Genomic DNA, 13,359 nt, shown 5'->3' with positions numbered 1-13,359 from the left:
CTAGAATGCTAAATACACAAAATTAGGGTAGACTATATTGATTCTGACGATCATTTTCAATGATATGAACATGAACTTGAAAAGTTCAAAGATTTAAGCCGATATTCGAACTTAGAGTCTCTATAACGTAGTCAAGCGTTGTCCTATTCAGTTGTCACCGCTGTACTATAAGAGATAACATAATTGTAATAATGCTACTAAATACTAATAATAGAAAGAATTTTCTATTAGTACTATATGTAGTACTAAAAGAAAACTAATGAAATGTATTAAAAACAATAGACTTAGTTTTCAATACATTTTATGCACCTCTTACTTTATGGGTGTATAAAATGCAATAAAAATATTTTTTTAATAAATAAGTACAAGTTATAACAAATGATCCATTTCTCGACAAACATCGTCCTTACTGACAAAAAGAAAACATTATTTGTCTGCAAATCGTAAGTTTGTCGACAATCATAATATGTATTTTTTTTTTGTTTATCAAAAATATTATTTTATAAATATTTATTTGTAGTACAATTCTAGAATTTAGACAAAGGAATATTCACACACAATTATACCTATGTAACGTGTACGTAACTTTACTTTATAATTCACAGCGAAGGTAATGATAAAACTTAACAGAGACCACTTACTTAACCCCCTATTACCATACGACAGTCATTAAGAGGAATAAATTAACATAAAATTCAATTAGCTCAGTGTTTAGTACAAAATCGTTTAAGAAACTTTTCACCATATTCATGAAGTTAAAAGAAATATAGACACATATAATGTACTTGCGCAGACAATGCTTTTGTATTCTTTATTCTTTTGCAAACAAACTTCGATTTATGCGTAGTTCTCGTTCAATCTTCATCATCAGAACAGAAAAAAATCCTTCTACTTACTCATAGATGACAAACGAATGTATCTAATATATGTATAAATAGTCTGTAGCTATTAATCAACTATTTATTTAAATCAGTGTAATGAGTTAAAACATTGTACGTCTGTATTAACTATAACAAAGAAACGGAGTTTGTATATTACCTCTTAGAGCTTTAACGACTGAACTAATCACTTTGAAATTTAGTATATATGCACTATATGGGATGGAGAACAGGCTATTTTTTTTATCCCGGTTACTAAATATATCCCAGTCACGCGGATGAAGTCGCGAATAAATGCTAATCTATATAGTCTATATAGTAGTTGTAATATTAGTATAGTATATCTATATCTATACTAATATAAGTAAAAAAACTTCGATTGTTTGCTTGTTTGTAATGAATAAACTTAACAACTATTCAACCAATTTTAAAAAATTCTTTCAGCTATTAAAAGCTACATTATCAGCAAGTAACACAGGTTACATATTATTTTTAAAAATTAAGATACCTGTGAAAATTTATTTATTAATTAGTACATGTATATAAGAATACGGTGCTAGTAATAATTGATATATCTATAAATTTATTAAAACTACTACTCCACTAAAATTCCTTCCTATATATATATATATATATACGTACATAAATAAACAAATAAATTAATAGATAAAAAATATGCGTAATATATGTATAAATATATAAGATACATTATATTATACACGAAGTTGAGAATAATAGATAGTACTTACTGCTCGGATAAATTTCAAAAGTGCGCATAGACGTATTTTTTGAAAGACGGTTTTTAAAAATGCAATAATATAACCCAAGACATCAAAACTTTACCTATTAAAACTAATATAAAATACTAATTTTATCTTTCTGTATATATGTACTCGTGAGAAATCGAGGCAGATCACTAATTTCCAATACAGAAATCTCATTTGTTATTGTTAAAATTTAAGCTTTATAAATAAATTCCCAGCTAAATTCAAACTTTTAACAAGATTAACTTATTCAATCCAGATGCAATACAAAAGTATTATTTACATACGTTCAACCTACCTCCCTTTTTCAACACAAAACGTAGGTACGTCTTATCAATTTGATTCTTATCTAATCTCCTAAGGATTTTTGTATAATCGAAATCTTGGCTTTATTCAAAAATACAATTACTTCAAAATTTGCCATGAAATTTATCCTAATGCAAAGTATGTAATCTTACTAATATAATAAAACTGTAACTAAACGATGTTTGTACATGGAAAATCATCATCGTATCAGCTGTTAAATGTCCACTGCTATACATAAATGTCCCCATATTTGGGAATTTGAAAGAATGTATTTAACACATGGGAGATATTTAAAAAAAATTAACAGAAGTGATTTTAATAAGACCAATACATATCAAAACATTAAGTTTTAGAAATTTTCTGTCTATCTAAATGTTTATTCCAGCATCATGCAAAAGATACTGCACTTAATTGTATGTGATTTTCACATTTGTATTCCTGAAGGTCTAACTTAAAATGTGGCATTTACGAGTATTTTATCATAATACGCCATCTAGAAGTATACTATATTTCATTGGTCTTTATATTTCCAAAATCCACCTGATACCTAATCAAGGCAAAAAGCTAGTTAATTTCTAAAACTGTTTAAAAAATAGAACCGTAAAAGATGTGTACAAAATATATATCTACTATACTGCTACTATAATAATAACACTTTATTGCGCAATAAAAGTAATGATATTGGATTTTTTTTAAAAGATTATGTCATTACAAAAGGCGATCTTGTCGCTAACAGCAATCTCTTATAGACAACCTGCTAGAAAATAATTACAGACTTAAAAAATCCTATTAATCCTACTTATTTTAAATACACATACAAACTTTGTAAGAATATACTATATAATACTCACATGAAACATTATATAATTAGATTAACCCTGTTCGCCGCACCATAACTGTAAAATTACTTGCTTTGACTTCCACGAGACAGGCTTTGCCTAGTGTGGGGTTATAGCTATATTGTACCATAGGCTAATTTCGTTAAAGGAAATAAAGATATTCTTATTCTTCTTATATATGAATGGATGTGTTAATATTTCTTGTAAAAATTACTAACAGATTTAATTGGAATTTACTACACGAATGGGAGTATATCTTAAACTTATAGGATATTTTATATACTAATTCACGTGAAAGAAACCACGAGATTCAGATAGTATACTGCAAATTCTCAAGGTAAGTGATTAAGTTAATTTGGATTCACCTCTATAAGAAGTTGATGTCACAACTTTAAGTTTTGCGAGAAGAAACCGCACGTTACATGGCATGATATTTCAGGAAGACATTGGTGGTACCTTTTCAAGTAATAAAATCTATTTTTATGCTACTTGGAATAGCGAATAAGCTGAATAAAAGGTAATTATGACTTATACAAATGAACACAGCATGCATATATTAATAATGATAATTATAACGATTTTCGTTATGTTTAAGCATACGACAGTATTCAAGAATAACAATTATGTTATGTCCATGGTACTGCTCATGTCTATAGGCGACGGTTACCACTTTACATCAGGTGGGCCGTCAGCTTGTTTGCCATTCTAAGTTGTATAAAAAAATCTGAAACCAATCTGAATATACATTTATTTCAGTAATGTTTTACTAGCCTAAGAAGTAGTTTTAATTATAATTATAGATTGTGTTTCTCAAAAAATTAAACCGACTTCTATAGTAGTAAAATTGTTTTACTACTGGTACTTTAACTTTAACTACTGAACCGATTTTAATGAAATTTTTATGGGACCAATTCATAGGTATATCCTTCTAGATGAAAAAAAAATTTATACATTTATCCAAATCGAGATTTATACATTTATCCAAATCGAGATTAATAAATGACAAAATTATGACAAATAATATACAAACTACAACCGAATTGAGAAACTTTTCCTTTTTTATAGTTGGTTGCAAATTTTAACAATCATGGAATCCTTAACGTAAAAGATATGAAGGTTGTCGCATTAAAACATAGAATATAAAATATAGAATAGAAAAAATTAAAAAAAAAAACGTAAAAAACTATGTATATAAAGAAAACAGGTAATGTAATGCAATAAAGTATAAACAAAAAAGTGTAAATCGTGGGACATAACCCAGAAACACCAAAGTAGAGAATAATTTATTTTCAAAATTATTTCGTTCCGAATACGAAACGAATCCGAATTTACTAATGAACATTCTTCGTAATTCCTTTTTTTTTTAATAAATTACTATTTATCTATCTATTTAAGAGCTGCGCTCTTGTCGGTGAAGCTCTTGCCACTTACTACGATTTTCAGCGAGTCTCTTCACCTCTTGATACGACACGACACCAACTCCTTCCTTGATCTGCCTGACGTAACTATACTTTGGTCTCCCTCTTCCCCGCCTTCCTTCTATCTTACCTTCTATTATAATGTTCATAAGTTCGTCGTGTCGTATCAAGTGTCCGAACATTTTTTCCTTTCTGTCCTCAATAGTTCTTATAATTTATAAATAAATTACTATTAATACCATAATTAGACAGAAAAATAATAAAACATTTTAAAGTATGTTCCCATAAGTTTTTATTTTTCCACTTTTATAGCAACACTGAAGAGTGAACGTCTATCTTGGAAGCCGTAATTAAAGGAACAGCAGTAAAAACTTAGTACTTAATACTTTCATATTTCAAATTATACATCTTTTTTCCAAGGGTTTATCAAGTTGCCTTCTTTAGGTACTTACTTGATATCTTTATTGGTTAAACTTTGAGGATAACATAAAAAGTCGAAGCCGAAGTAAAAAGTTGAATATGTGGCAGTTACTGTCTTAGGATTACTTGTATACATATGCATATAATATTGTAAGTAGAACATGTATGTACATAGAAAATATTAATATATCTTATTAAAAAGAATAATAGAAGCCATAACTTTTAGAATTTTTGTTTGTCTGTATGTATGTTCCGATATTACGCAAAAGTATACCGAATTAGATACTGTTCTATTATAATACTAGCGGCACATCCCAGCGTCGCACGGGTGGACATTTATACATTTTAAAAAGTGGCCATTAAGGCTGTACATGCGACGGATGCTTAAAAATAGAGTAATTTCTCCCGTTTTCCCAACATTTCCATTCACTGCTCTGCTCCTATTGATTGTGACGTGATCAAAAATATACTATAACCTGCCCAGGAATATGAAGAATAATTGTACCAAGATTTGTTAAAATCCGTCGAGTAGTTTTTGTTTCTATAACGAACATACAGACAGACAGACAAAAATTTTACTGATTGCATTTTTGGCATCAGTATCAATCCCTAATCACCTCCTGATAGTTATTTTGGAAATATATTTCATGTATAGAATTGTTATAAATATAGATTTTTGTTTATCATTTTTATGATTGAATTTTTTCAATGCATGTTTTATCTTAATACCTCATTTAGATGTGGTATATTTCATTAATTGTCCAAAATTCAAAGTCTACGTATACGAATTTGTCGGCAAAAGTTAGTCGGGAATAAATATATATTTAAAATCTACGCGCATTACAGAAACTGCAATATCTTCGGGCTATTGCTTTCGTTCGCATTATTACTCCGACAATGGCCTATCTGTAATTTTCCAAGGGGCTTGGAGCTTCTTTATACAACCAACAATAAGGAACCATGTATCGATTCTGTAGCCCATTTAATCTATACATCCTTACTTTTACCCCTTTATATTTATTAGTCGCTAGCTTTTACACATGACTTTATCCGCGTGACCACGATATCTTCACCAAGACAAAAAGTAGCCTATAGCTTTCTCCATTCCGTATAGTACTTGTGTAGCAAATTTCATACATTCATGTATAAAATTACAGGGTACATAGGCATAACACCCTAATCCCCAAGTGCGTTACTGTTCATGTCTATAGGCAACTGTACCACTTTTCATTAAGAGGGCCGTCAACTTGTTTGCCATTCTAAGTTGCACAAAAAAAATAATGTCTGCATAATGGCTGTAGACGATGATTACCTCTTCAATCAGACGGGCATCAGCTCATTTACCATTCCAATTGGCGTACAAATACATTCGAATATCTAAAAATATTAATTCAAGTAAAAATACGAATTTTTATATCATTTAATTGTGTATTACTCTTTATTTAAGTGTTATTATAATAGATAGATTCTAAGTATTCGAAGTATTAAGAATGAAAGTAGATGGCTATAAGAGGAGACGAAGACCTAAAAAGACATGGATGGATTGTGTAAGGGACAATATGGCCAGAATGGGAGTGGATGCGGAAATGACTGGGAATAGAAAAGAATGGAAGAGGAAAACATATTACGCCGACCCCAAATGATAGTTGGGATAAGGGTAGGAAGATGATGCTATAATAGATAGATTCTAGACATTACAAAATATATAAATAGAGATATTATTTACTGGAGTCTAATTGAATTAGCTGGGCGCTGGATAAGTGAGCGAGCAAAAGGGCACAGAGAACAGTTACACGCACCGATTTCATTCAACTTTTCCTGTTACTTTTGTTCATTCAATAAAACCCAATATAAATCGAGGCAACATTCTCATTAATGGAATTTTCAATAAAATTTCAAGTATTTCTTGATTTGTTAAAGTTTTTTTTTTTACCTTTATAATAAATATCTAAATAGAAATAAGTACAAATAAATTTGACTATCCATAATGCATGACAAAGCTCATCAATTTTGAATGCATTGTATAAATACTAATTTGTGTGAAAACACAGATGAATAACTTAATTAGTAAATATTAGTTATTGAATAACTTAAAAAATGGAGGTTCCCAATTTAAGTATATTTTTGTATGTTTGTTACCTCTTAACTCCATTATTTATATATTCGATTTGGAAAATTCTTGTCCATCTCAAAATATATTCTTTCAGATTGGTTTTAAAGATAGATAATTTATTTGCACACAAATTATAACAGACACAAATATACATAAAAAGTGAAATAAGAGAAATTATAAAAAAAAATACATACATTTTAATTAATTTGGCTCAGATATTTAATTTTTTTAATCAAATTTAACTAGTTTTGCCAGAAGTAAAGTTGGTTTTATTGGGAACAATCCTAAATTATAATTAAAACTAGTTCCTGAACTAGTAAAAATAAATTACGTCTAATAAATGTCTTGTATATAGATTTATATGAATAATATACTTATTCAATCAGACTAGATTTTAGAAGTAGCAGACTATACCACTTCTAGACAAAACATCAAGATAAAACATATACCAGATATTAAGTTAGACTTCATAAAACAACTGTGAAATTTACATCCAATTCGGTGTAGCAGTTTTTCTGTGATATCAAAGCAAACATACATAGACAGTATTTCTCAAAATTATTAGTTTAAGCGTCTATTGCTCTTATTAAAACCCCTTATATTATTTTTTCTTAAACATCTCCCATGTACAGATATCGTTTAGTTACATTTTTATTATATTATTAAAATAAGCAGTGACAGGAAGCATAAGTCAATTACTACCAGACTCCAATAAACGTAGTGTTACAATTGATGGCCATGAATTCATTTACAACATCTAAAAATCCAATGGTAATATCTAAAAATGAGATTAAAAAGAGCGTTTCAACGCAAAATAATTTTGATTTATCACCCGATTCAAAAAGCAATTTAACCGAGATCAGACAAGAAAATCGATTGTTGTCCTTTCGAAAGAAAAAATCATTTATTTCAAATAAAGACACTAAAGGTCATATTATCATAATCATATCAGCCGTTAACGATCCACTGTTGAACTTGGTTTTGCCAATAGTTGTCAAGCTTGGCAGGCGAGTTGGCAACCGTGATGTTTTAAGAGGGACGCTGCAACCCAACTCTCGACGTTAAGTTTCCTTAGTCGATTTTTATGACGGACAAAAAGAAGGACGGAAAAGGAAGGCCATGTACATTATATAAAAAAAAAGTAAATATTTATCAATTTTTATTATAATTGTACTATGGTATCAAAACAGAATTATATTCATGAGAACGTTAAATAGATTATTATGTACGGCCTCTATGGTTATAAATTGTTCACGATTATGATGGATAAACCAACAATCATTGCTCAATCATACTTAGGATCTCCCTAAATTTGGTCCGGTAATGCGGGACTTCTAGGTACGCTTTGTTGAGCTGCAAAGTTTGTCCCTATCGAATTATTACTTGCCTTTAGTGAATTTGGTAATAATATTGTGAATATTATGGAACTTAATAGTCGAGGGATGAGCAGCAGCGTCCCTTTTAAAACATCATCAAAACCTAATTGCGGTTGCAACTACTGGTAAATCCCTCCAATAGAGGGAGGCCCATATTTAAATATGGACAGTTAACGTCTGATATGATGACGATGATTGTGGATATTTGATTGATATTAGCCAGCTTTAAATCGAAATTGTAAAAATAATTAAATTTTATTTAAGAGAAAATATACACTATAGGTTAGATCGTTAGAAATACAGTATGGTACAGTAGTTTTTGTATTGTGCCGAAACAAACAGACAGATAGACAAATTTTATAAAAAAATATTGTTTTGACTTCTATTACTTTTATTAAGACTCTTTATATAATTATTTTCTTCAATATTTCCCATGTAAAAACATTATGTAGTTACGACTTTATTATATTATTATGAAGTAATTGCCGCCTCAGTTTTCTCAAAATAAATAAAGTTAAAAAATCAAATTGATCCAGCAACTGTAAACTACTGATACTCACTTGTTTTTATATTTATAGCACAGTATATTTACATGACATAACAAATATAGATATAGATCTAGTATTATTATAATAAAAGAAAAAAGGTAGATCGATACAAGCGCACCGAAAATGAAACCTTGGCGATTACGCTAAATTTGCGCCTGTATAACATTTACATAAACTTCCGCGCAAGTGACAAATTCTAGCCATTTCATCCATCTCTCTTAGATTATTTGGCAATGTAATGAAATGTATTAAAAAAATCCTATATGTGCCAACGCTTCGTTCGAAATATTTTTTTACTTATTTTCTAAGCGGGTAACGCATCATATTTAATTAAAAAAATTAACTGTCTGCTTAAGTAACTCTGTCCCACTTATGTTTCTACCGCAAAGCAGCTATGTTTGCATGGCTGTGTTTCAATTTAAAATATGAGATATAGTAAAAAAATTGCAAGACACGCAGGCATAAAACCTTAGGTCTCAGGAATGTCAACGCATAAGGGGTATCATAAATATAACAGTGTATTTACTCAAATTTTAAATACACTACCAGGAGTTAACGCGATGTTTGCAGGTAAATACCTTCTTCTTTTTTGCCGACGTTTCGTGTATTTACTCTCTATAATAAACAAGTTGTTCATGTATTTAAACGGCGATCACCATTTCCATTAGATGGGCCGTCAGTTTGTTTATCATTCTAGTTATCATAAATAAATCATTTATAAAAAAAAAATACAATAAAGAATACACTTATATATAGGGGAATAATAATTGTGAGTACAATGACCGGTTCTTAGAAAAATAACCGATGTTATCTGACACTAGTAATCTCTTCTATATTAAAACGTCATCTAAAGTTTTTCCATGGCACTTTCCCTTAACGTCGTGTTACATGGAATATCTTTTAACGCCCTCTACCGAGAAAATTGTTTAAATAAAAACAGAGTTTTTATGCACACTTATAGCGTCATCTACAATTTCCTTATGAAATTTTTCCCTTAGCGACCTTCTCCCTAACAAAAGTTTGAAACCGCCATCTATCAGACACCGCAGGTAATAAATGCCGCAGGTATTTATTATTATGTTGGTACTGAAAGTTTGCCTACTGAAGTGATTAAAGAATATATTAAGATTAAGTTTACATGTATATCTGTTTGGTTTATATTTAGAAAATAATGCAGTGATTATCTTAACTATTCTAGAATTATTATAGTTAAAGTTATTGAAAAAAAATACATTGCATTTCTTTTTTCGATATAAATACTTTTTTACATATTAAGTAGGTAGGTACTTTGTAACGATTATAACTTACTTTCTTCACAAATACCAAGACTCTTATTAATAAATATATTTTATGTCTAAGAGCATCCTTGAGTGAACAATCTCTATTTATATATAGTTTGTAAATGAAACTTGAGACGGAGTCAACTGTTCACATGTCTTAAAAGTTGAAAACACATTAGCTTATTAAGAAATAAAATGCATAGTGGTGAAATAACATCCTATAATATAATATCATGTAAATTACTGAGTAACGATTTATCATTTATTTTTTCACATAATCCCTTCTATACGCAGAATGTAGATCACTTTTGATTGAAGATTTTTATTCGATTCAAGTTTCGTTTATTAATTAAAACAGCATCTTAAATCCGTACTCAAGGAGCTCTCACGCTTAAGATCGGTTTATTAATATGAGTCTTAATAACAATTTCCTACACTTTCTTACATAATAGAAGATACTTTCATGTAAATATATAATTGATAAAAATAAGACCTGAAAAATCTTAAATTTCTTCTATTTATATGGATGAACATTCTTGTCCATATCATAATAAATAACGTATGGCAGTATCTTCACTAATCTTAACCTATTGTTTCAGATGTACAAAGTGTTTGATGTGATATTATATGTGGGATTCAGTCTCAGTTAGCGCCCTGCCCCCAATGACCCGGCTTCCGACATGCCTCAGTCCCCTTCACCTCGTCTACGTCATTACAGGTCCCCGACAACAACCAAGCATGAATAGAGTACACCTAACGCTTCCCTAGGCTGCACCTCTAATCCTCGTAGTCCTAGTAACTATATGTACTAACAACTGAACGACATTGTTTTATTAATATATACAAATTTAATTTCTACTATTAGAGATTACAGGAAAACATGTATTAATAAACGACAGAAAATTTTGAGTCTCCATTCTGTGCATCCAACTTTCAAGCTAGTATGGCAGACTCAATTTTTTCGTCATATTACTTTTTTTTTAAAATAAATATATGTTCTAAAACAATGTCGAAAGCATAATCTTTTATAATTATTTTAAATGTAATCGGAGTGTAAATTGAATATTTACTCACCGACATTGATTAATTTATTCTTTGGTTTTATTGTACACTTTTTCTTTTTTTTTTATATAAAAAGCATGCTTCCACTAAATAAATATTTAAACATATAATCTATATAAAAATCACGCAATTAGCAACAAGCATATTAACACGAAAATAACACTATTCACTAATGTAGGATATTATTTTATAAGTAAATTATAGACTAAGTTTGCACAGTAGTCTAATTTGTAGAATAGGTAGTAAAATTGTCTTAGTATTATAATCAAAGGGAAATAATGACGATTCCTTGTAGATTCTAACGTTTGTGCTCAAGTAAAAATAATAGTCACGTTCAGCGACTCTAGTAGATATTTAGGTAGTAATGTTATTCAAACATTTTAATGAATATTGATGTTAGTTTATAATAGGTTAAAGTATAATTTTATAACGCTGTATTAGTAATGTACATTGAGGCATTAGTATATTTATAAGAGAATATTCTTTTTACTTTTGCCGTGTGGTCCCGGCATAGGATGGGCCGCCCTTTCCTTTCCCGTGGGTGTCGTAACAGGCAACTAAGAGAAATTAATGGTCGAGGGATGAGCAGCTGCATCCCTTTTTAAAACATCACCAAAGCCTAACTGCAGTTGCCAACTGGCCTGCAAATCGTGCTAACTACTGGCAAAACCTCCCAAAGGGGAGGCTTATGTTCAGCAGTGGACAGTCAACGGCTGATATGATGATGATGGTGATTGTTTTTGCCAATATTATTAATTTTTTTTTAAATATATCTTAAAAATTTTAAGTCTCCTATAATACGTGTGGCATTACCATCTACAGGAACTGAATTTTTTTTTGTCGTATTATTTCAATTTCATAATGATATTATACAGCATAATATCTATCGTAAAATAAAGGATACCCTGTTTATTATAAGAGACTAAACCATAAATATCTGGTGGTACAATCATGAATACCCCCACTCAAGTTAGAGAAATTCTTTTGTAAATCGAATTTGAGATCTCGTTCAAAACCACGTGCCTACTTATAGCACTGCAGAATTATCAAAACAAATATTATGATCGAATTGCGAGTTATGTTTATTACATTTTGTTTATAATTTTATTTTAGCGTAGATCAATAACGTCCAGATAAAGTGTCTCTACAAATATTTAGAATAAAAACAGCTCAACTTTTTTTAAATGCCGCTTTTAAAATTACATTCATTTCTTATTAATAACTTATTTATCAAAACTTCATATTTGCCATATCATCGATATTACATTTACAGACTTTTGTATACCATAACAAGATATGAAATGTGTGTACATTCAGTATGAGAAAATAAAGCATTATCCAACAGTTTCTGAAATATTGAGTCGACACTCCATCTGGATATATGATCTACGGTTACACTGTATTAATATTGTGTATAAATTTAATTCCTTTGTGAATATATAATTTCATTGTGAGAGAACACATTCATATTTCCACGTCAGAGAACAGCGGCTCGTCCCTGAATCCTCGAACGTTTAGGGTGCAATTCGTTCATCCGAACAGCCGGTAGATAGGCTTTATCAACAAAACATCATGCGCTGCTTGACGACACAATAACGCCGCCCGCAATACCAATCATACGTAGTATCGACTCATAAATGTATATATTGTGACAAAGCTGTAACCGCCTCCGATAAACTTATCTGACAATTTTGGCGACACAAGGCTTCAAATTTCCCAAGCGAATGATTGAATAGTAAATATTGTTTCATTCATTACTTATTAATAAATATAATAAAACATATTCACGATTGTAATTCTAGATGATTCAATCTCCAGTCAGATCCAATCAGAGTCATAAAACAATTTTGTCTTTATGATGAGCTCAACTACAGCTCGTGGCCACATTTCGTCCAACATATTAGAATTTTACGTGGAATCGAGCACACTTACCACCACCTCTCAGATTAATTTAATTTTATAACGGCTAATTACTAATCTTTTTAGAAAATAGTTTATAATAGAAAATAATTTCCATTTAGTTGGAAATTGCTACTAAAATGTATCAAGTATTAGTAATCAATTAGCAATTTTTTGGACAAATTGTTTAATAATAATACTACACTTGTCAATAAGTACGGGAGCGGTTATTACTTTGTATCACACTGTTAGTTCAGTTATCAGGCCAGTGATGCGAATACAAGGGCGCGATATGTAACTTCACGGTTATTCATATCATTGTACATTGAGTTAGCTGCATATCGTTAACATGTATCCCGATACAAATTTTCAAAACAACAAAGCGTGAGTACAGAGTAACTGTACAAAAACTAAATGTGAAACAATTATATCAGATTCTAATACCTTTTTAATATT

The 13,359-nt window shown here is 30.0% G+C and overlaps 1 protein-coding gene across 2 annotated transcripts in view; it reads left to right on the top strand.

Annotated features, from left to right (window-relative positions):
• The window catches only part of LOC113512945 (uncharacterized), a 314,483-nt gene that overhangs the window by 192,888 nt on the left and 108,236 nt on the right, over positions 1 to 13,359 (top strand). Inside the window, exon 6 of one of the 2 annotated variants that reach the window (XM_052894779.1) lies at positions 10,542 to 10,660. The exons of the other annotated variant lie outside the window; for it this stretch is intronic. Coding sequence (XP_052750739.1) covers positions 10,623 to 10,660 — 38 coding nt within the window. The 5' untranslated portion in view covers positions 10,542 to 10,622. The remainder of the gene's footprint in view (positions 1 to 10,541; positions 10,661 to 13,359) is intronic. 2 annotated transcript variants of the gene reach the window in all.

This window comes from Galleria mellonella, unplaced genomic scaffold (genome assembly GCF_026898425.1).
Source record: "Galleria mellonella isolate WM207_F2 unplaced genomic scaffold, CSIRO_AGI_GalMel_v1 utg23, whole genome shotgun sequence".
Classification (NCBI taxonomy): Eukaryota; Metazoa; Arthropoda; class Insecta; order Lepidoptera; family Pyralidae; genus Galleria; species Galleria mellonella.
The sequence above is the reverse complement of the archived record's forward strand: the minus strand, read 5'-3'. Positions and strand labels throughout refer to the sequence as shown.